This window comes from Seriola dumerili, unplaced genomic scaffold (genome assembly GCF_002260705.1).
Source record: "Seriola dumerili isolate Sdu_G_001 unplaced genomic scaffold, Sdu_1.0 BDQW01000723.1, whole genome shotgun sequence".
Taxonomy (NCBI): domain Eukaryota; kingdom Metazoa; phylum Chordata; class Actinopteri; order Carangiformes; family Carangidae; genus Seriola; species Seriola dumerili.
This window is the reverse complement of record NW_019174978.1, coordinates 193,841-218,558: the sequence shown is the minus strand read 5'-3', so window position 1 is coordinate 218,558 and position 24,718 is coordinate 193,841. Positions and strand designations below refer to the sequence as shown.

Genomic DNA, 24,718 nt, shown 5'->3' with positions numbered 1-24,718 from the left:
ATTAAGTGTCCTCCATTGCTCTCCAGATAGCTGTCCTGTCAGAGACACTGAGCGCAAAGCTGCTATAATGCAGTTTTCCTCTGACCTTCTACCTCAGCAGAAGAGCTCCTGTCTAAATCAGGTTGAAGACCAAAGGTATGCTGACTATCAAATGCTTCACGTAAATGAGTTTCAGCTGAAATTATATTTGACACAGGTGTCAACATCTGGAATACATGGAAAATGCACTGAAACTGATTTTTGTCAATGGAGAAGGATAAAGAAACCTTTGAATGTTTTGAATAGTTAAGCTATTTTCCCACCACACTGAACATTACTAAGATTTAGAAAGTTAAGAGTGACCTTTCTATTGAATTTTGGTGAAAGCAGCCACACAGGGAGCAATGTAGAGGCATTAAATGGAAACAAAAGTGTTGTAACCTTGATGGGTCTTGCTTGTGGTTCCCAGAAGCAGTGATCAGAGACTGGCCTTAGTTGGCCGCTTAACCAAGCGTCTCTCTCTCATGACTGACACTGATGATGTCGTACTGAACTTTGTGGCGATGAATCATGGAGACCAAAGTGAAACCATCTCCGAACCTGTTCACGAGGAGGCAGAAGGTAAGACGTCAAAGTCCAACAACTAATTCTCAGCTCAAAACGAAACCGATTGAATGTATATTTTGCTTTTGGACTTCTGTTAATTATTAATTTCAAACCATCTTCTGTCTCAGACCCGAGAGAGAAAGAATCAAAAGATTTTACAGAACAGAGAAGTTCTACTCCAAAACAGGTGATTTTATCTTACTGCAGGTGAAACAATATCACCAGAAGTACATTTGTATTATATATCTATATATACATATAGTGTATGGTCTGTTTTTTTTTTTTTTTTTTTTAAAGGAAATGGCTAAATCCATCCTCAGGTATCCCCCCACAAAATATGGTAAGTTTTTACAGCTCTCTATTTGGAGAGTCAGTCAAAGTTGCAGAGATTTGTGTGTATGTTTGTGGTTTATTAGGAGGACAGAGACTGTAACCGTTAACACCATAGAAACAAAACGTTATGGCTGTATGGTAATTTTCTCTGCTCTAGTTCTAGCTTTATGTGGAGCAAAGAAATCACAATCCATGAACAATTTATCAAAAATCTGCATTTTTGTAATTGTAAATAAACTCTGTATTTTGATTTGGTGATTAGGTTATCAGAGATGGCTGAACATTAGAGAAAACAATTTTTTCTTGAAATGGTTTACAGTTGAAGCCTCTGTTCTCTTTTCAGTTGCTGACAATGTGTAAAACCACCACTGGGTGGAGACAGAAGCCAGTCCGACTATCCAGTGTCAATTAATGTCAATGTTTTATTGTGTTATTTATAATTTACCAGATAATGCAGAGTCCAATGTGGCACACATGAAAGATCCATCTCATAAAAAAGGCTCTACCTCATTAAAAGTGTCTGAAAGACCAAAGGTGTCCTTTGGCCCCTATGTAGAGAGACGCAGAGCAGTGCCTGGAAAACTAAAGGACTTCCCCAAACAAACCAGACATGCAGCCAAGGGACATTTCACCCCCAATCCTGGTAGGAGCTGAAGTCTACACTCAAAAAGATCCCATGTCAGAAGTTATACACATCTGCAAATACCAAATTTCGCTTTCTTGGTATGTTGTTGAATGTGTGTTTTCAACATTATTTTCAGATCAAAGACACCATCATAGTTCTTCATTTATTAACATCCGGCCTCCCAGTCCTCATCGTCCTGGTTTGAATCTGTCTGACTCTTCTAACCCCATTTTACATCCTCCAAGACTGACGTACTCCAGCTTCAATAAGACAGGAGGGGGCTCCAGCCTGCAGCAGCAAGCAGAAATGAAAAAAAGGGTTGGGAGTTAATTCAGTCTTCTTACTAATTTGACTGAATCATAAATTGTTCCTTCTCCCTACTTGTACAACTCATATTTGAGGTTGTTTCTCTTCTGATATCAACTTCCAGTTTCTCTGAATTCGCCCCCCCCAGGGTAGTTACAGGAAACCCCTGGAGATGCTTCTCAATCTCGTGGACAAACACTGGACGGGAGAGAAATCTCTGCATCATAACAACAACTTCCTGTGTGAGTTGGAGGTTGGTTTGGGGAATGTGATCTCTGATTACAGGAGCCTGAGATAATGAATATCTTCTCATCATTTCTATTTTTGGCTCTAGCTCAGGCGGTCCAGATCCTCTCTATGATGGAGAGCGATATTTCCAGCCGGGAGGCTGAGGTCAGGAACTTAAGACGAGAAGCTGATGCATTGAGCTTTCAAGCGGCTGCACGAGAGGAAGAGCACAAAACTGAAGTTCGTAACCTCTCTGCTCAGCTGGAGGAAACTCGTAGTGCAGTTGTGAGTGGATTCAGCACTCGAAAAATATTTAACTTCAAGAGGCCTTAAAAGCTTTGATAAGCATGGAGTCTTTATTGTGTTTACTCCATCGTAGGGCAAATTAAATGAGCAGCTGAGGATTGTCTTGGAGGAGAATGTCGCTCTACAGAAACAGCTCATCAAATTAGAACGACAGTATCTCAAGTCTATGATGAAAAGTTCACCTATTACTCAGATTAAAGGTGGGTGTAAATGCCAGTGGGATATATATGAATGAACATTTTGCTGCTTTCCTTACACTATACTCTCATACTTGCACATTTTTAGAGGCTCAGACGGAAGTGGAGGAGCTGAGGAAAGAGATCGAGGGGCTGAGGGAGAAAGTGCAGGAGGCTGAGAAAGTCAAGGATTTATCAAATATGCTGCAGGAAAGCCACAGGTAAGAGGATGCTCATATCTGAGCGTTGCCGCTCGTATCTAAATCAGTTGCTGCTCCGTTGGCTGCTTATGTGATTTGAATGTGTCTGTGTACGTGCTGCAGGTCCCTGGTGGCTACCAACGAGTGTTTGCTAGCTGAGCTGAAGGGAAGTGGGGAGCATTAAAGACGATTTTGAATGAGGACATGCGCATCGGTATGAAAATATCAAAACAAGACTATGCAGAATGTCATATTAGCATTGCAGTCACTGCATGAGCCCCAGCATTTAAAGACATACTTTTATTTATATCACTGCAAGGTACATTGTGTTTGTGGGTATGAAGTTCCCAGCCCCTTTGATAAATGTTCATTATTTAATATAATATGTGTTAGCTTGATGTAAACAATGATCGGGAAAGGCAATTCATTCAAGTAAGGCTGTGTATAAGTGTGTGACACGACTGTTATATTGACAGATCATTTTATGGGGGAAAAATGTTGATAGGTCATAATTTATTTCCTGGATCAGTGGAAAGATTGTGTCTCTCTTGGCTGTCTTTCCCCTTTTTTATTTATTTTATTTTAGGCCATTTGTGTCTCCATCTGCTTTGTACGCTGTAGTGGAATGAATGCATCTAGATTCCAGCTGCAATGTGACTTTATTTATACCTCTGCCTTAGGGCTGGAGAGCTACAGACACACACACACACCAACACACTTTCGTTTCACAGACACTAATGCAAGACCTGGCAAACCAGGTTAGAATGTGGATCCTACATAAACTGATGCTGCTTTTATTTTTATGTGACTGTTACAGGTCACTGGTTGGTGCTACTGGCAGGGAGTTTCACAGTGTTCCTGAAAAAACCATAAGAATAGAATATTTTGACTTGCACCCCATAACCTGCTCAGCAAAGGTTCTGGGGTGTTTTTTTATTTTTATTTTTTATTTTCAATAAAGCACTACAAATCATGAACACACATTAAGAGGTCTAAAGAACAAGAACAAAAACACGCTGCATGCACCGGGGCACAATAGTACATTAAAAGTTATTTGAAAAAAATAAAATAAAGACAATATTGTTCCTCCACATTAAAAGGTGCACAGTATTTGGCATTAAGCACAGGAAAGAGATTACACCCAAGCTACTGCAGCAGACAAAAACTAACACACTGATAGCTGCTAGTTTCGCACTCAATGCGTGATTCTTCATCAGCTGAGGCTACGGGTAGTGTGTGACGAGTGTGGTGAAAAAAACACTGTCACTATGTTGAAAAAATATTGTTCTACAAAAGTATATTACTTGCATTTTTCCCTTTTTCTCATACAGTATGCAGTATGTCAGGATACAACAGTAAATCCCTGCTTTTGTATTTAGTTGAATTTGTGCCTTGGATGACAGTACCACACATAAAAGGTACTCTAAATCTTTATCAATAGACAAGTATAATAGCATTATAGGGTAGCTGACTTTGTACATGTACAAGTTGATACACATTGATTTCAAGCAATACAAGATTTTATCATGATCCCACAGTTTCATCACTTAATATATTTTTAGCAAGAAAATAATTAAGTCAGTCCAGTAGTCTGTCCTCACAGCAGGCACAGCAGTTCAGATACGATATGACAAACTCCTACAGTCATCTATATGCTTCTGAATCAAATGCAATATACACAACATGCACAAAGTACAGCAATACAGGAAGAAATAAAAACATACGAAGCCAGTGTCATAAATTAAGCCAGGTGGCTATAACTTTTTAGAATATACACAATCTTACCACAAATATATTAGAACTACTGTAAGAAATCTGATGAGGAAGTAACAATTTAAGTAAAATGTTAAAAATACAATCTTGTACAACTGAGCTCATCTACTGCGGTTGGAGCTTCCTTCAGCTAAATTCACCAATTTAATATTCAAAATGCATGTTGGCAATATGGTTTGTGAGGCAGTGTAAGATGTAATAGGAAAGTCCTATTAAATAAATGTTTATTTAAGCGTCATAAGCAGGCCATTTTAAAAGACTTGCATGCTAGGACTTTTGTTTTTCATATTCACAGAAGCAGACAGATATGGCAGAGGTCAAAAATGTTCAATCCAACAACTAACAAAAAAAAAAAAAATTAAACCAAGTTGACAAAATTCTTAGAATATCTTTCTTGGTTTGAGCTAAAGGCAAAATATTCAGATGACAGTGTGAGCTTTTGAAAATAAAAAATGAACAGCAGATTTTATCAAGACTTAACAACGGCTGACAAGTGGAGATGGCAGACAAACAATTAACACAAGATTGAATTAATATTTATGTCAAAAATGAGAGCCAATTATCACTGAAACTCTGCAAAACGAATTAAAAATTCATTTCTTCAGCTAAATATGGGAATAGAAACATTTCCATTTAAAAAGTGCAATGTTGTTAATTCATCAAACCGCTGCCCCACTTTTGTTTTTCTTGGCATGTTGTGTTCATTGTGCTTAATAAATATTATAAGCCCCTATCATAACAACAAAGCTGCAATATTCATAGCATAGAAGTTCTCATTTGTTTTCTTCAGTGTTTGGCAGTAATTTGCTATCAGATAGGAATGTACCAGCTGGTGATGACTTTGTAAAAATAGATGTAAACAGTTTTCCAGTTCTCACACCTGAAAAAGAGAGGAACTCAAAAACATCTCTCTCTCACACACACACACACAAAATAGATGGTTGGGAAAATATAATGCAATCCTATTCTTTTGTGCTTTCATTGAGTACTCTTCTTTTCTTTTTTCTTTTTTTTAAATAGAAAATTATCCTAGTAATTGATCAAATGTTTATTTCCTCATCTTCACTCTCACATGGGTTTTCCCACGGTGGGTTTAGTGACTTTCTTTTCATATGACCCTTGATGTTTGTATCCCGAGACGTATCCGGAAGTGTCAACTATGTCTACTCGTCCCGCCTTACCCTTCCCGCGGCCGGTGGTGTCAAAACGCTCCTTGTGTGACCCCGTAAACTTGGTGGTGTCTGTAAGGCGGCTCACTGTCGGGGAAGCCACGGCTCTCTGTGAGGATGTTTGCAAAACATTTCAGTTTATTCCGTTATTGCTGATAAGATGGACATGACATCAGAATTATTCATGTTTTGAGTCTTACCGTAACTCCAGCAATTATAGGTGCCTTCCCTTCGATCAGCTTGAAGACCTCGGCCTCGGCTTCCTCTCCAGTCTTCTCTTTATATTTCTTCCTGGCCAACTCTCCTAGTGCAACCTTGAACTCGTCAAATGTGATGGTGCGAGAGGATTTCTTCCTGAAATGTAGGTGGAAAAGGATCTTAAATATGGGATAACACACCCAAAAAGACATCTGCTCAACTGAGCCTCCAGGGACAAAAATGCTGTATTTAGGTTTGCTTTATCAGCAGGGCTTTTCTACAGCCTCTCAGTACAGTTTGAAAGCATAAAACGAGAACAGACAGTAGTGTAGACACAGCCATGTGTGATCACTTTAGCATGGCAGATGTAAGACAGCATGGAGATGGTATCCTGCTGAGATAAACAATGAGAAAACTTTTACTGTTTGGGTCTCGTCTCCCAGTGTGTCTCAGTACTTAACTGTCGTCCGAGCAACTCCACAGACTTGGATACACAGCTGTGGGCTGTATATGTGACTGTCTCTTCATATTATGGATCATATTGTATTCAGCTGTATAGTTCAGCTGCAGTGCTCAGGGCCCAGAGCCCCTATGTTTTTCATTTCAGCTGTCTAATAGACACAAGTAGACCTGCTGAGTCCAGCTAAGTGCCTGGAAGTGTGTTGTGAAGCACTGCGTTCTCATTTGTAAGCTCAAATTGTTGTAACCACTGATAACACCATGCCACAGATCATCATCATCATCAATCATTCTCCTTCTGAGAGTGCTCTAGTTGTCTAACCAGCCATTTGTTTCACTTCCATGTTAAAAGTGCATAGTAACACAAACACAAACAGCCATTGCTGTGGTGATAAATCACCTAAACAACAGCCTATAAACCCTGCAGTCTCCCCAGGCAACTTGCTGTCATAGCAACAAGCTACAGTAAACAGGGACGTTTGGGTTTATTATTAATTTGACTCATCCAGTGACTGCTTTTGTTTGGGCAATCCATCAGTGTTGAACATATGAGAGCTCCATTCCTCTGTGCCTGTTCCATGCTGTCTATTGTCAGAGGGGAAGCTGGACTTCCAGCTGCTGTGTCTGTCCAAGGCAGATAACTGTGAGTCCTTTGCAGATCTCTCCATACTGAGCTATTAAATTCTCCAAAGTATACAAATGGTTAACCTGTGTAACTGTTCTGTGTAAACAGTGAATCAGAGGAGACTGTGATGAGGTTAAAAAGGACAAAGGTTAGGGGGCAAGTGGAACGTTATCTTAGCGTGGATTACTGCAGTAGCTGACCCGCTGTTTATTTACATAGTTCAACCATCTGTATTACATGATCCATATAAAAAATGCTCCTGTATCGCCTACAACGCCTACATCATGTTCAGTGATGAGGAAATTCAACCAAAGCCTAGAAAATGAAGCCACCATAAGATCATGCTAGTAATTAATTAGTCCACGCCAGATTTCAACCTCATCCATAGTTTAAGCTGTGGTGTTCTGGCTTCGAGCAGACAGCACAGCAGAGACTCAATGTGGTGCAGGAGACCTCCATACCCACAATAAATAAGGGTTTATTCAGCCATGCTGTCATTAGCCAGTGCTCATTAGGATGTTTAATTTTTCGTGTGCAAGCAAAGAGTTTTGACACTGATTAAAAGGAAAGTGGAGATCTGCATCTCTGGCATGACAGCCCTCCCTGGCTCAGTCATGCCCGGAGTCAGAAACTACATGAAAATGAGCCCTTCCCCCACCCTCTAGCCTACCTCTTTTTATCCTCTGAAGTGTACACACACCACACACTTTGTTCAGATTTTACTGTACTATCCTCCTCTGTGAGGCTGGTTCACAATGCATGCTGGTCTATCTGGGACCCTGATTAGAACCTGTAAGCCTCAGACAACAACGCCTGCAAACGATAGGCCAAACACTCATCCAAGGACCTAATGTGTGTACAACACTGCAGATTCACGACTAAAAGCGTGTGAAAAAACAGGGAACATGCTCTTTTACTTAAATGTCTAAAGTGGTTGCACCATATTGTTTGCACATTTCCAAATATTGCTCACCAATAGAGCGCGATGTAAACAAGCTTAAATCCCACAGCCAGCTTCACTTGTCTTGCCAAGAAAAATGTTGAGCAGTAAACATGAACACCCATTGCCATGCCAACTGTGAAGGTGTTGATGTGGGTGACTCAAAGTCCAAAAAAACAAGGATACTTCTTTGGCTTCACAAATGTAAATACTATTGTCCAGTTTGCTGTAAGAAGTGCTGAAATAATGATGTATTTAGATGTTTATCTAGAAATGCTAGAAAACCTGCAAGACTGTAAGGGCACTGTCTTGCCCAAGTTGCTTATTATCTTCAAGCAGAGAATGTCATGTCCATCTTAAGCACAAAAATAATACCAATCATGAAAGGACTACTACTGTAGCTCGTTTTCTGCTTTAGTATAAACATGCATGAGTAATCCTGGTCAAATATGTGAGTCAGTTTCAGTCTCTAGCATCTGAAGCCGTGTGTGGCTTTTGATAGGCTGTAACTGAGGACTGAATCCTGCCACTCCATGTTTGTGTCTCCTGTAACATGTTTTTGTGAGTTCTGGAAATGGAAAACCCATGCATGTTTCTTCTTGGTATGCAAGAAATAAAAAATTAGAATACAAAACTGTTTTAGTTTATCCTTCACTGTTTGTTGGTAGCAGAAGTCATTAAGTAGTTAATCCTAGTTTTGTGGAAAGACTTTTTTAAAAAATATTTTATCTTTCCTAAACACAGGAAAGGAACAAAAACTTTCAAACAGAAAATTAACACTAAAAACCATTTTTGGAATCTCTTGTATATACGTGTGTACACAAAATGACTGAGGTTGAACTTCGGTTACACATCAGCAGAAGATGGAAAATCCACTAAATCAGTGTGAGATTTTCAAGCAACCTCTTCTCTCCTGTAGCAAGACATGATGATTAGTGGCTTCCAGCCATACTCTTCTATTCTGGTGCTGTCTAGCAGAATCATTTTTTATTCACATCATTCAACCAGGATAAAAAAAAAAAAAAAAAAGTAAAACGTCTGCTTTGTGTATGAATGAAGATCTCCAAACTAACTATGCGCAAACATATACACAATATTCAATGTGATGTGGAAGATATCTACACATCATCTGTCAATGTGTTATCAGCACAAAAAGGTCTGCAGACTCAGTACACTTGGTAAACATAAGCACAGCTGTACCGATGAAAGGTTTTCCTCCTTTGGTGAAATAATATTGAGGTCACAGCTTATTATTAGACTCTACCTCACTTAAATCAAGCAGTTACGGATAAATAAGTGCGGCCTGAGGGAGATACAGGATGAGACACCCTGGCCTCTTGCTCTGGCTGCTGTTTCTGATGGACAGTTTCACCTAAGCTAACTCAACAGAAGAAAGAAGAGTCAGTATTGCCCAAAAAACATGGGGTTCCATAGCAGCAGCCCACAATGCAACATTCAGCCAGTTTTCATTGCTCCTTCCCTCTGCCTGTTTTTCTTGACAATGCCATTGATTTAATCCTATGGACGCTAATGAAACAGAATATAAGCAGCCTTTTTCATTCATACCAACAGTGCAGTCCTGAGCCAGTTCTCATCTCCAGCTATTTGCCACCACAATGCTCCACGTTGGTGACCTTTTGAGCATGCTGATCTCAGTGACTAAACCTGTAGTCAACAGTACTGGAACACTATGTGTTAAAAGAGGACAGTCTTGTTGTGGCACGCCGGTTGCAAGATCATAGCTGAGAGCTCAGATGTTGACAGATTAACGAAAGGGGGAAAAAAACCCCACATAGGCTGAAAATGATTTCACAGTATTTAGTCTTTAGAGAGCAACACATTTGGTGCATTTCTTACTTGACTTTGCTGAAGACGATGTCCACGTCGGTGAGGGTGATGCTCTTGCCATCAATCACACCGCAGTCCTTGCAGAGTTTGGACCAGTTCTTGCCGTGCAGGTCCTTGCCTGTAGCGCGAGTGTCACCGTGGATGGCGAAGCGCCGAAATGACTCTTCCAAAGCGGTCACCTCCACTGGTGTGGACGAACCCACACCTCCTTCGCTGGTCCCATTAGACTCAGACGAAAGCCTTTTGGACGTTCGGTCTTTAGACTGTTCACTGTGCGGCCGTAAAGGGGCCGAGCCCATGTTGGGATGCTTGGCTGTCTGGACTTTAAAGTCATCCATGTTGTCTCTGAGAGGGGAAAAAAAAGTTACAGCGTCATCTGACCATTTATTCGGGTAATATAATGGAAAATGTAGCACATTCACTGAACCTACTCCTTTAAATTACATGTCTGAATATTCAGAATACAAGAGGCCTGTAAAATAACACTTGATTTGAGAGGAACAGTTACTGGGGCTGAATGACTATTGGCTGCCTAAAAGAAGGAAAATCAACAGATTCAAAACAAAAAAGACATTTAGTCACGGTATATGCGCCAGGAAGGAAGAGAGGGTTTTCAGCATAAACATATCTGATCTTACCCTCTGCAAGACTTGCAGCAGACAAACACTGCTACAGAAATAAACAGTCCATCATGCTTTAGGGTCAAGACACAGCTTGCAAATTTGTCTCTAGTTGTCCCTTTTTTTTTTTGCAAGCTAATCTATGTTACAAGCAAGATTAGACTCTCCAGAGGTGTGTTTCTGTGCTCACACTGCCTGTGAATGGGCAGATGTGTTATGTGTTCTGGCACAGCGGTGAAGGGTATAAATAGATCTCTGTGGAATTCAAAAGGCACACAAATCAAGAACCAAGAGAGCAGATGGGTATTTGAACTAACGTGCAAAATGTGAGGTGAAGGCTCTTGTTTTGTAGATGACTTCTAAAACTTACCTCTGGTCTGCCATGCTTGTGCAGGAATTTGGTTCCCTCTGCGCAGTGCTTGGATTAGCCGACTTTTGATTTCTCTTTGTGCTGTGGGACAAGATGAGAACGCAGGTGAACGATGTGAGAGGAGGTGTCTGTACGCATGTGAGTGCAAGAAAGAAGAAGGGAGACAGAAAATAATAAAATCAAAACAAATTAAAATAAAGCATCACTATAAAAAAAGTACAATATGCCACTTGTACTCTTCCCTCTTTAATCACACTCCAATATAAACACAATTAATAATGAGATCATGTCTAATCCAGTCTGGCACACACAAGCAGACATAGAGATTTAAGGAAACCCGTCAGAATGGGGTGAATAACGACCACGACTTCAAAAGGATCAAGATCAAAATCCCCTCAATCATCATTAACACCAAATTACCTCCAGATAGCGTCTGCATGTAAATTACTCTTTGTTGTGACACATCCTTTAAGGCTGGGTTTGTTCGCCTTCACTTCTCTCTTTTGATGATCTGTTTGTTTTGAAGTTGTTGCCTTGTGTGAAGCACTTTGTAACGTGGGTTTAGAAAAGTGCTCTAAAAATAAAGATTATTACTACCGTATTATTTTGCTTCGGATGATTTCATTCACTCAGAGTACAGGGATTCCTCTCTAAACACATCATTATCCAGATTTGCATCAGTGTGTGCAGAGCAACTGGATAGCACCTTCTCGACACAGCCTCACACTTGAACTTGAAGAAGTTACTTTAGTCCATGTTGATTTGGGAAGAAGCAGGAAAATCAAATTACTGTCATACAAAAAAAAGCAAGAAAAAGCCTATTTCTATTAAGATCATTATCTATGTTTGTAGCAAGTGATGGTTCTCTGCTCACCTTTCAGCTGTTCCCATACTCAGCTCAGCACTGTTAGAGGACGTGTGCTGCCATGGCAAAGTACACCCCAACAAAGTCTCTAAAACTATTTGCCAGTCGTTCTATTCGCTGCTGTTAAAACAGATACAAAGAAGATGCAAAGCAGAGAGAGATGTCGTATCCCCGCGGACTTTACCGTCTGCTCCAGCTAGTATAGTTTCAAGCGAGTCCCTCAAGTCAGCAATTAAGTTCTTTCACTCACCCCCAATGGCACCATGTAAAAGTGAAGGGTTTTATTTCCACGACCCTGTGGCCAGCAACCACAAATGTGACCTTCCTGAGTACAGTCGACACTTAAATGGGTACAAAAGTTCCAAGATTGACACTGCATAAAGCCATTATAATCAGGATGTCAATTCTTAGGACAAAAAAAAGGGGAGATTATTAATCTGTATGAATAATGGCATTCATAGCTACGCACACTGGGAACCCATTGTCCAGTGCTAGTGGCTTCTCTGTCTGACCCATGCCCATGTCTTCACACATACACGCATGGTGACATCGCAGAGTGCCACTATTGATGCCAGGAGTTTCTGTAGTCATATGTCATCGAGTACTCGGGCCAAGACAATCGAGATGGAGTAACAGGTTGCTGAGGCTGTATCTATCATGTGTTGGGGGGGGGGGGGTTGTAATGGAAAATCTAAATCTATCCAGCGCTGAAAACGCTCTCATAACTCATACTTACAACCAAAAGAAATCTTCAGCCTGAAACATTATTTAAAATGTATTTCATACACTAGGCAGCCATTGCAACGAGGTCATACTTAGGGGGACAGGGCTAGGTCAAACGGAACGATTTGCCGATTGATCACAATTTTAAGTTAAATGATATTATATTGAGTCTCAAGATCAATATTTATATCTGTGCCTTTCCACAATGAATATGTTTACATTTGCAGTACATGTTACAGGAGGGCTGTGATTACTTGTTATAAATTATAGTTTTAATTTCCTTGGTTCACTGTTTTGGTCCAGAACAGAGAAATGTGTTGACAATTTAGCCAATAACTTGTGATTTCAGCTGTTTCATATTAAAAAGAAAAAGGTTCTTGTGAAATAATAAGTTCTAGTTTCTCGCATAAATTCTTAAAAACACTTTTATATTTATTCAGTATTAGTATTTACGTGATGTAATTCCAGAATTGAGTCAAATAAAATTAATCAAAACAAATCATATCTGAAATTGAAATTCAATTGATTTGCTAGATCATTGCCAATATCCAGCCTTCTTGGAAAATGTCTTTCTATTAAACTAATATAATCACATCACTCTCTTTAGATCATCATACACCTTAGTTTTATTTTTTTTAATTAAATGGTTCATCTTACAAGTTTAATGATGATATGATGGAAATGTACTTATTTGTTGTCGGCAGATTTACAGTGGAATGCAAGAAGTAAAATGTGTATCACAGTAGGGATGCATTCAAATCTGCTGTGTGTTCATGTGATGTAGGTTTGGCATCACAGTGGCTTCCTGTGATGCCCACACTGAGGTTCCACCGTTCTTCAAACATCCTTTCAGTAGTAGACAAACTACACGGTGTGTGTTTTCCTTTGTGTGTCAATCACAGCAGTAAAATCTATGTGAAACAAAGGAACCTTTTCTTCATCCTCCTCCAATTTATAGTCAGTCAGTTAGTCTGTTTCAAGTGTCTAAGTCCTCAGTACAACAAGCTTCCTCAATCACATTATGTTCAATACATAAGAGAGAGGTCATTAACACTGTGCTGAGTTCAGTGGCCTGAAATAGAACGCATACTGAGATTAAAATAAAGTGTAGTGCTCTGACAGACCTTTTTTATTATTATAGACAGTTAGGAGAACATATCTTTTGGCCCAGTATATTTGTCTTAGTATACATACTGAAATGGTGGCTGAAACATTGTAAGATTTAACAAGTGATTTATATGTAATTCAAAGTTATATATGCTTTGATTCTAACAATTATTAGACAAAAACTATCATTTTAGAACAGTTTTGTGCTGTTGTGTGTTTTTTCTGCCCCAATTTGCCACATTCACACAAGAAGCCATTTGGTTAAGGGCAGATCCCCCGAGACAAATCTGTGACTGGATGACAGGATGCTTACATACACTCGCCTTCTGGCAATACACTGCACAGATGAGTGCTTTAACTATAAATTGACCCATTTTGAACTGGATCTATTCATAGCAACAATACGCCGCCATGGATGGAACATTCTATTCATTCTCAAGGGAGGAGATCAGCCAGTGGACAACATGCACGCCGAAACACCAAAAAACAACATTTTGTGTTTAAGTGTTGGTTTGGCAGATGGTGTTTAACTCACAAAATGATGACCATGTTGTCTGAGTGATGAGAGAGAGAGGAGAGCGTTGAACAGTAGCCTCCTCTATCATGCCATCACGGTGAGTGGGCATGCAGAGATCCCATCTGCTTTTGATCTAGATCGGTATCGTTGCCAGGCAGCTGCTCCGAAATGTGACTGTAGGTCAATCATCAACATAAAGCACGAGCATCATTGCCACGGTGAAACCTTCCAGTCTGCTCAGGACTGATCTGCATCTAATGTAGTACATCGTGTCTGCCAGCTTACTGCCACGCTGCGTACTGTAGACTAATTAATGGGACGAGCACTACTGAAGAGAGTAAATCAACAGAGAGCCATCTTTAAAAGACAAGGCTATGGCAATATTCAAAATTCTTCTTACTGTCAAAAAATCCCATGACAAGAATCACCAATGAACCTGGTGTAGATTATTCCTCTGTGCCATGAACCTCTGTTGTCGTTGGCGTATTAAACTATTACTACTTCTAACAAGGACTGTGGTTGATTTTCAGTCAGTTGTACTTATGCTGTTCTAGTGGGTTGCCTCTCTCTACCCATGTTTCCCATCTGCATTTCCACTGTTAACTACCTAATGAAGGCAAAATGCGAAAATGTATACATATGACTAGTAAATACTCTATTGTGCCAAGGCTGTATTACTCTGAAAACGGCCCCCAACAAATGCCCCATTTACTCATGTATGAGGAATATTTGCTAAAAACTACAATGCCCAGCTGTTTTAGGAAAGCACCTTTTATTTTTATTTTTTATTTATTTATTTTTTTTACAAATGAAACTACACATTTTGAAAAAATGTACATCTTTAGTAGGAATGAATGGGCTTTGAGCGCCACAGGCAGTGTGAGGAAAGTTGGAGAGCACCGAGGGAGATGGACAAACGCATCGTATAGGTTTTGTTCTTCTCATAACAATAACAAAAATATAGAACGATGCTAGCTGTAAACTTTAACATGGACTCAGCGCTGTACCACCTGACACCACTAAATACAACCTCTTAACCATTTCCCAGTTTGGCCACTGTCCTCAACCCCAACTCTCTCCCCAAAGATACAGGGAGAGAGGGCATGACATCAGTATGCTGCAGCCCGGGTCTGAGGTCACCAGCATGCTGTCTCTGTCAGTCCTCACCTCCCTAAACTCTTTAACTGCTCTATGAGTCAAAGATCTTGGCAAGCATTGTGCATAGAAAAACAAGATGTTTGAAACAAGCTACAGCAGTTATTGTTGGCAGCAGCAGCAAGCCAAATAGAGGTATAAGGCAGCGTAAAGAAAGCGTGGGGGTCCTTACGCAACCCCCCATTTGAGAAGAATAGATGATGCCATACACAGTGTCCCTGACATGGCTCAGATGGAGAAAGGCCTGTTGAGCCAACTGCAAATTAGCTTCGGGTAGAGCCTGGTTAAAACATTTTTGGAAGGCAGACTGTGTTGTGTAATGTCTCACTTAATTAATTAATAATATAACTCAGTCTTTGTAATGTCCTGGAAACACCATCTAATGTCTAAACACCAAAATGAGAAACAACGAAACGCATAGTTGCAATTATTTCCTAATGTTAAGGCCAACATGAAAAAATAATTCTCCCCCTCAGCTTTGTGTAGTTAAAAAAAAAAAAAAGCCATAAGACTACAACACTTCATTTTGCCCAAAAGCAATACTTTTATTTTGTAAACCTGACCTGAATTTGAGTCATCACCACAAACAAAATGGGATAATTTACACTCTGAGGTTAATTGTTTATGACAGGACCCAAAGGCTCTTGGACCAGTGCAATGAAACCTAGAACAGTGAATCTGGGACAAACACTTCTTCTCATGCATACCTAATTCAACCTGGGGAGGACTCAGCCTTGCTGAGAGAAAGTAAACACATTACCTTCCTTATGGGAGAGGTGAAGTGTCTTTTTGTGCCCCCCCCCCCCTTTTTTTTTTTTTTTTTTTTAACATCATAATACATTAATTACTTTTCCTACTGGTACTGATCAGTGTCACAACAGAATCCAATGTAATTTTAAACAGTAGGCTGTTAATTTGCAATTAACCAATCGACACTTCTCAGATTACATCATACTTATTTATATTTCTGTCCAGAACATGTTGTACTCCATCCCTACATATGCCTCATTAGTCTGTTTTTTTTTTTTTTGTAAAACCCGTCATATCTTAAATAAGGAGTTGCTGCTCAGAGCATCAGGAAGCTAATAAAAGAGGCACACTTTTTTTTTTCATGTATAATTATGTAACTACCTCCATATAACCCAACAGCTTGGCACAAAGGCTGCAGCCACAGGCCAAATGCATTGTCAATCATTCTCTTTAACCAGTAATGGTGCTTAATGGAGAACCCTTCACTCTGGCTCTCATTGAGCCCGCATTTAAAAGATAAACAGAGGAGAAAAGGCTCGTGTTTATGTTACTGTGCAGCTCCCGGTTAAACCAGATTGTCTCAGCGTGACTCTTGAGCGAAGTGTGTTACATAAACTTGTAAATGCTGGATACATTCACACAGAGTCCACGTGATCAGTTTGTTATTGTCAGCTTCTAATGCATGTCTGCCAATGCAGGACATGACATTATAGGCAAAACCCTTTCGATTCTATTCAATTATTGGCAAAGCATGCTGCCACACGTCTTTATATGTCAAAGGGCATCTCTTATTGCAAAATCAGCATTAAGGAAGCATGCAGAGACTTGAAACCTGAACAACAAGCACCTTCAGGAATCAGTTGAATGTATGTAGACTGGCATAAAGTCATCAAATTATTAATTGTTTGCATAATGTGAAAACATGTAGATCTACCATGAGACAATGGTAGCTTCTGCTAATAAAGTAATGAAGCCAAATTCAGTTTTAATCACCTGGTGACGAAATCCTCCACCTCCTTGTAAATTTCACAAAACCATAATTGCGCGTCGAGCAGCCTTGAAGTCTCCTTCCTCCCCGCTGCTGCCTGAGCTCAAGTCTGCCCGATGGCTCAGTCCCTGCGAGATGCTGAAGAGAAACCAGGCCGCTGATTGGCTGCCGCCGAGCGCGACGAGCTGTTTTCTTCTTGCCTCGTCTTTGAAGGCTGTGATGGAGTTTCAGTGCTCAGTGAGGCGCTGGTAAACAAGCGGTGTGAGCTCGGAGCATCGTGTGGCGCTGTGAGAGGCGGAGGTGGAGGATGTAAACAAAGACCGTGGATGGTTTCTATATGGAAGATCCGCACAGCTCCATTCACAAACAACCAGAACTGAAACTGAATATCTATCTGAGTTCAGCCTGATCCAGGCTGTCTTGAGGTTGTTGGTGCGTTGGACTGTGATTGGCCAGAGGGAACTGGCTAGAGAGTTTATATTATATTAGATGAGAAATTCAAAACAAATAAGCAAACATCTTCTCAGAAAGGATGTATATCTACAGAGGTCTGTCCTCTGACTCGGATGTCCTCTCCTCTGATGTCCAGCACACTAATGTGTTACACAACCAGTGGGAGCCTAATGGCTGGACATAGATGGACATTATGTAACGCCATAGCTTTGCTCAATGTTCAAATGATAAAGTAGTAGCATGTTCTCAGATACACAATTCAGAGATAGGGGAAAGTGGTAAAAACATGCATGCCTATGAGCAAAAGAAAGGGCTCAGAACAGTGACAGAGTTCATCGTGATGACAGCAGCCTGGACTGAGCGTAATCACTTGATGACATAATATTCCTGCTCAAGCTGCTTCAACTGCGCCACTGTGTGGTTAATAGTAGGTTATATTGAAAACACACACACACACACACACACACACACACACACACACACACACACACACACACACACCTAAAGGAAACATGTTTAGTTGCTTCACTATCTTCAAATTGAGCAATTGAACAGTTTCTTTGCCACATTTGTGAAATCACCATTTACCATAAAGCCATAAACTATTGGTGAAAGGGAACAAAACACAACAACCTAGTCTGTTATTAGAAAACGTCCACTGGACTGAAGAAAATGTTCTTTATCTATCAAACTCTAGCATCCTGTCCAAGTCAACCTCAGTTCTTTTAATAAGAAATAAACCATAGATGTATGGTCATGTGACTCAGTTTAATGAGGGGAATTTCATAAATAGTTTATGAGAGCTGCATATCTTTTCTCTGAGGCTCTTCCTCCGACTCAGGCCTCCAGCAGTCGGCGTCTCTCATAGACATTTAACCTTTCATGGTGCATAATAAATAGATGGGGGAACCATTACCATTTACAAACAACTTGTTTAGTTGTGTAAGTGTAACATGGATTAATGGTCTTATTTTGTCAGCTCATACTGATAAACTTCACTGAGTAATGATTCAAGTTTTCGGTGTTACTCCCACACAATTTGCCTTTTAGACAGAACAACAATAATCAAAAGGATAAAACTTTATTATTTACAAAAAGCAGTAGCTAGACAGAGCAAAAATGGCAATCAACCATGTAGCGGACCAAAACCCTCCCTACAAAAGAATACACCACACGTCACCTGGTAACAAAGGGTAAAGCACAGGTGTAAATAATACAATTAATGATGGTTGAAATCCATTAGCTGATTCACTTTCACTGTCTTGGTGTTGTGCATGCTGACTCACTGTCATGGCTTAATTTGGAAACCGAAATCATGACATGGAACAGAGCAGACCTATTGTTAATGTGAGTAGTAACACTTGTGCTTTTCCTACTTTGCCAAGTCAACATAGCTGCTGTGAAAAAGTCCCATTAAGCCCCTGTCATCTACAATATTATAAGAGTTATGAAAACATTTAATTCAAGTCATTATAAGAAATTACTCCACAAGTGTAGAGTTCTCACCAACTAGAATAAAGTCGATGTAGAAGGAGGAGACTGGCTAAAAGAAGCGGATTGGCACATCACAAGCTGTCCTCTCCAGAATAAACAGAGGTGACTGTGAAGGAAGTGAGTACTCAAAAATCCACTCAAACACCCAGATCCCTGTGTTTATCCAATCAACTTAAAAAATACAAGCCACCCAGTTTCTACAGCCCTCTAGTGGTGAAAATAAATAATGGCCTACATACACACAATTACTCCAAGAACAGAAAACAGAAAACACCTGAATTCTCTGCTAAAATCCATGTCAAACTCTTGAATAAAATAGATATGTACATTTATTTTTTAAAAAGTACAATATGAAATTTGAATGTTCCTCATGAAACATAGAGAGGCTTACTGAGATTACTCACTGAGAAAGCTTCCTAGAGAGAGCTGGCTAGAATCATATGGAGGCCACAGTAGCAACCATCTGAGGAGTCTGTAAAAAGAATAAGTAAAGAAAAATTGTCAATGAAGAATTTGAATAGACGTGTCACATAATAGAATATAAAAAAATATATATTGTATATCCTACTTTATTACTGGAAGTTTCAGCAACAGATTAGTTCTCTTTGTTATACCACCAAAAATCAGGTCACTACCCAGGGCCCTTAAAAACATCTTGCTCAGTAGCTGTGAGCATAAAAGCATCCAGGTGCTGTGGAGCTTAAGTACTGCAGAGCCTAATGTTGATTCATTTAAGAGTAGCTCCATTAACAAGTCGGGTGACTGATGCAGTAAGTAGAAATTTGTGAGCTTTCCCTCTAAAATAGACACGTATCACCCAGCTCCCTGAATTTCAGTCTTTAATTTAACATGCATCTCAGCTATAAGCAAACTTTCAAAGCTGTAGATGATGAATGAGTGTTCATATTTTGTGCCAAATCCAACTGGGGGATACCTATTCTGGAGATGGTGTTTCATTTGTGCCATTTTGTGGTCAAATACGCTAAAGAAGAAAAAAAATAATGGAGCAAATATTGTGTATTCATATTCTTTACTATCAAATTTAGCTAAAAACAGGCACAAAACACTGCTGGCTTTGTGAAATCAACAGTTAATTAAAAAAGCTAGCATCTGCTCCCCCTACGTTCAGTTAGACAAAGTATGTGAGGTTTTGGTCTCTTTGGTCTTGAAATAAAATGACATGATGTACAGTGCTTGATACCCATCTGGCTTAGAATATGATCAGTAACCTCCAGTATCGTGTTTCAAATTTTCAGGAAGATGCCAAAATACACACCCTGTATCTGACTCAGGGTAGTTGAACAGGGGCTAACCTGGATATGGCGCTGGAAAACAATGCTTTAAATAATTCAGCTGTCATAAAAACACATAGTGTAGATAAAAACGAAACAAAACACAATAACAGGTCCACAGTTATTCAGTCTGCATACAAAATGCCCACTAGACAAAAAAAACTCTTCCATGTTGTGTATCAAACGGTGGTGTCCTCAAAATGTCCTCTGTCCATGTCAACAATAGGTCCATGATCTCGTGGCTTGGTTTCTTGAAGCATAGTTTCTTGATAGTTCCTGAAAAGCAGCATATACTGATGCGCCGTCATGCAGACATCAGTCACAGCTAAGTATCGTCTGGAGTCATAACTGAGCTGCCCAGAGGGTCCTGCACTCCAGGAACACTGTCAGCAGACTTCACGCTGGGCCACTGAGCCTCTTCATCAGCATCAGGCTTCCAGCTTTTGATGTCACTCACAGACATTTCCCCTTTTACACACAGGAAACAAAAAAAGTGTTATTTATAAACTGCATGAGCTAATCTTCTTTTGTATCTGTATTAATACGCTTCACTAACAAAAGGCCCATAATCTGTATCTAACAGATGTTGTATGCACACTTTCACAGTTGAAAATAGAAACCCCCCTACACTAAAATACAGTACAACAGTTCCATTATAAATACTATAAAACTTATATATATATATATTTATAAACTTACTTATAAAAAAAATACTGTAGATACTGTTTGTATTATCTTGTAAGGCATTTCTAATATATCTGCTCCTCTGTCTTTGCAAATGAGATGGACAAAGAAAAAGGTGTAAGTGCAATCAAATACATACTTTCTGTGTTCTCTTTGGGATTTTCTGTGCCATAATTAAAGCTATTCTCCTTTCCTGCTGATTTCTTGAAGTTTTCCATCTAGATTAAAAACAAAATTTCCATGCAATATAATATCACCTATTTAGTGCATGTAAAAATCATTCAAAAGGAGATATACTGTAAGAAGACATGCTTACCTCTGTGCATATGGACTCTGAAAGTCGGCTGCTGAGTGGGCCGTTATTGTCAAATTTGCAGGTACTGCAGGAAAACCAGAGTGAGCTTTAATATCCTTCTCTACAAAAGTAGTGTTAGCAGTAGTTTAACAAGAACTGTAAGGAATCCGTTTTTACCTTGAACTCTGTGATAACGCCGGCTCACAGTCAATTGAGCTCTCTTGGTTCTGTAAAAGAGAAAAGATGTTTTTATTGTTACTGAGATCGTGGCAGGAACGAGTGATTGACAGTGAGAGGCAAACGTCAAGTCTCACCTGTGGGGCCTTGTTATGGGTTTTGGCATCATTAGCTTTTTCTGCCTCAATGTCTCGGTTTCTAGCTTCTTTTTGACGCTGCATCTTTACATAATCAAATGTGCTTATGCCTTTATAAACTGTATAGACAAGTGGAGAACAAACACCACAGGGAAATTAGGAGAACTAATGAATGGGGAGAATGGGCCAAATGAAAAGTCTGCTTTGGAGATTGTGACTCACATAGGTAAAAGTGAAAACCCAGCAGATGACAGAGCAGCAGCAGGCAGGTGATGCTCAGCATGACTGTGACGAAGGCTAATATAAGGAGACCAGCCGAAGTAGTCTTTATGGGTGCTAATGGTAAAAACACCAGCCAGGTCCCATTCCCCAGTATACCTGTGCAAACACACATACGCAGGTTTTCATGTAATGATGCAAATGACAAAAATATTTGCAAAGCTGTTTCTATTCAGTCAGATAAAGAAAGTTAAAGATTGTGGTGACTCACTACTAAACTGTGGAGCGGTCCGCAGACTGTTTGGGTCCAGGTAATGCTGAATGAAGATGAACAAGATGACAACGACGAGAAGGAAGACACCTAGTGTAGCAGAGGACAGTGCCACAAAGAAGTACCTGAAGGCAGCACACAAACCATGATGTTAATTTTTATACATTAGCATTTCACATGGTCAGATCCAGAAATCATCCAAAACGTCTTCTTACCAGTAGTTTCTGCCACCCACACAGGTGTTCAGCCATTTGCAGTGGTGATCAAAGTCTTCCACACACTTGTTGCAAATGCCACAGTGTTTTACTCTGGGGCCACTACATGAAGATCAATGAAGATTAACACCATTAAAATACAGCTTTTTCAAAATTGCCAAATTATATTTCTAGTGAAATCACATTAAAACATTACAGCTTTGGATACATACACCTTGACGTCACATAGATAGCAGTGTAGATCCTGGATGACATGTCGTTGCTTTGTGTGGTCAAAAAGTGGCATTGGCCTGGAGTAGCTCTGTTTGGCCCTGACACCGGCATCTGCTGGGTCTATAGTTACAGCCACAATATGGGTGAAAAAGTGTACAATAAATGTTATGCCTGTAAGCTGTACACAGGAGGAGTTAAGGAAAATAGCACTAATATTAGAAAAACATACTTCAATATGTGTAAAATGTGCAATAAAGTGCAGAGTAGTATATGTACAAGAAGCTGCAAACTGTTGCGCACAAGTGGATCTTTTGTGTGAGAAATAAAGTCGGGTCTGAAGAAATCAACTGTCTTTACAGCTGAGTGAAGCTTCAGTTAAAGAAACTAGTGTGTTGACATCATGCAGCATTCAACATGTGACAAAAACACCAGTGATTATGTCTTTTGGGCTTAATAGAGACCACAGAAGCAGAGACAGAGTCACGTCTGGTGTGACTGGAGCCCATACAGAAAGCACACACAACACAATCCTTGTCTTATAACCAGCAGTCCAAACAAAACTGTAGCAGAGGCTAATGGTTGCTCCATATTCAAATCTGAAAGACCCACTGCTGCACACTCAACAGTCAGCTACAATGACAGCAAAGTTGCAGCTGTGTGATAAGGATACAGAATAAAGCACATGGTTCCACGGCAGAGGCAGAAGAGGGATGTAGATGCCAAAGCTGACTATGGCGAGGTAGCTGTACACCAACCAGCCGACCACTTGGAAGGCTTGAGGCGGCCACGACCATCCGTTCATCCTGGGAGGTTTGGAGGTGACCAGCTCATTCCTGCTGCTGCTGCCCTGCACAGGAGATGTGCGCCTCAGCCTATGACTGAAGCAGTTCATCTAGACAGTACAAGAAGACAATAGACAAAGTCTATAGAGTGTGTCCTCCAGGCATCTTTGAAAATCCATCCACACATCACTAAACGCAGGTCTAGGTCTAGCTCCAGCAGAGTGTGTGGCCACATTTGCAGGGGAAATGAGTTAGGAAAATGAGTTGAGCATAATGATAGTGGCTGCTCACTCTCTCATGGAGCTAGACTCAGACTGCATTAGTTTTAGCAAGGTGTAGTTTTAGTCTAGCTTCATTGCTATAAATAGACTTAACAAATACTTTCTGACCAGTTTCAAAAAAAACAACAACAAAAAAACAGAACATGGTAACCTTCATGAGGATGGGATTTATTGCTGGGTTTTTGTGTAACCAATAACTTGGCAACTGAGTGTCTACAATGATAAGGGTGGTTGAAAGTCTTATTCATCTTCAGACATGACAAAGGCACCACTGCATATAAATAAGGAGGATGATATTGTCACATAGCTTACAGAAAACAGCTGATTCAGGGTAAAAGAGTCACACAAAGTGCAACATCCCTTCCTCTGTGAAAAAAGCCTTGTAATCACATGTTTTGCCCTTGGCCTTATGCCTGGTACATGCTCAGTTCACCATATTAACTACAAACCAGTAAAAAATAAAAAATAAACGATTTTAGTGCTTTTTACCGTTAAAAAGTAATCAATAATGATTTTTGCTTATCACTATAAAGGTCAATGAGTGAAATGTAACGCTAGCTGCCGAGTAGAAAGGGGAATAAACCTCTCTGGCTGTTGGTTTTGTTGTCTCTCTTTTCCTTAACAACTAAAGCTACGAGCTAAAGCTTAGTTAAAGGTTTTCTGCTTTATTCACTAATAGTTCACGGTTTAAAATAAACAATGAAGTCAACAATAACCTATAGGATAACAGGTGTGTGCAAAGTTTTAATCGTACGAAGAATTACTTACTTTTTCCGGTGAAAGACAGCGACCATTAGGTTAAAAATAAATAAATATACACGCTCCTGTTCAAATAAAAACGCAGATTTCCACCGCTTGATATGCCATGATCAGTCAGTCAGCCGGCAGGTGCTTCAAAAAGTACAATTTACATAATGAACAAACACAGACCGGCAGGAGAACGCGAAACAATTAAAAAAAAGCAGAGGTAAACATGGGTAAAATCGTTCGGTGCCCTTAGGTGTTTGTCAACGACGGACGTGAGTCATAAGTTGAAGAATCAACTCACTCAGCGGGTCTTAGCAGCGCTATGGAAACTGTCCCCCTGCTGCGCATGTGCACCACAGCTCCCCTCAAGATTCCCAGCTTTCTAATGTGGCCCTTCACGGACGGAATAAATAACGCATACAGCTTTCCTGTCTAACTCAGTCCGTGCAAATTCATCTTCACACTTTTAAACCCTGGAGAATATAAGATCCTTAAAAATAACCGATGCTCTGTTAACGTGAGAGCAAGAGGGAACTGCAAACACAGGCCACATAACACTTCTGCTTTCAAACGCTCTCTTTTATGGTTGGCC

General features: G+C 40.0%; 3 protein-coding genes across 5 annotated transcripts; 1 reads left to right on the top strand and 2 right to left on the bottom strand.

The window, feature by feature from the left end:
- The first annotated feature begins 512 nt into the window (after nucleotides 1–512).
- Nucleotides 513–3,068, top strand: cep72 (centrosomal protein 72). Its single transcript, XM_022765690.1, has 10 exons — nucleotides 513–600; nucleotides 714–772; nucleotides 883–925; nucleotides 1,367–1,561; nucleotides 1,680–1,861; nucleotides 1,998–2,091; nucleotides 2,184–2,362; nucleotides 2,457–2,583; nucleotides 2,669–2,780; nucleotides 2,883–3,068. Exons 1-10 carry the CDS (start codon nucleotides 543–545, stop codon nucleotides 2,941–2,943), a joined length of 1,110 nt encoding a protein of 369 aa, XP_022621411.1. The 5' UTR covers nucleotides 513–542; the 3' UTR covers nucleotides 2,944–3,068.
- Nucleotides 3,069–3,640: 572 nt separating this feature from the next.
- Nucleotides 3,641–17,258, bottom strand: tppp (tubulin polymerization promoting protein). The gene is made up of 5 exons (XM_022765673.1): nucleotides 16,872–17,258; nucleotides 10,762–10,842; nucleotides 9,781–10,116; nucleotides 5,902–6,055; nucleotides 3,641–5,810 (listed from the first exon to the last, which is right to left on the bottom strand). The coding sequence occupies exons 2-5, from the start codon at nucleotides 10,773–10,775 to the stop codon at nucleotides 5,601–5,603; spliced, it is 714 nt and encodes a 237-aa protein (XP_022621394.1). The 5' UTR covers nucleotides 10,776–10,842; nucleotides 16,872–17,258; the 3' UTR covers nucleotides 3,641–5,600.
- A 2,568-nt stretch (nucleotides 17,259–19,826) lies between these two features.
- Nucleotides 19,827–24,407, bottom strand: LOC111236787 (probable palmitoyltransferase ZDHHC11). Of its 3 annotated transcripts, none has more exons than XM_022765643.1 (11): nucleotides 24,148–24,407; nucleotides 22,987–23,208; nucleotides 22,316–22,494; nucleotides 22,104–22,205; nucleotides 21,889–22,013; nucleotides 21,621–21,776; nucleotides 21,399–21,517; nucleotides 21,262–21,311; nucleotides 21,106–21,169; nucleotides 20,929–21,007; nucleotides 19,827–20,573 (listed from the first exon to the last, which is right to left on the bottom strand). In XM_022765643.1, exons 2-11 carry the CDS (start codon nucleotides 23,206–23,208, stop codon nucleotides 20,431–20,433), a joined length of 1,239 nt encoding a protein of 412 aa, XP_022621364.1. In that variant the 5' UTR covers nucleotides 24,148–24,407; the 3' UTR covers nucleotides 19,827–20,430. The 3 variants fall into 3 exon arrangements, with proteins under 3 accessions (XP_022621364.1, XP_022621367.1, XP_022621366.1); XM_022765646.1 differs by having other exon boundaries at nucleotides 22,987–23,163; XM_022765645.1 differs by having other exon boundaries at nucleotides 22,987–23,158.
- Between the last annotated feature and the right edge of the window lie 311 nt (nucleotides 24,408–24,718).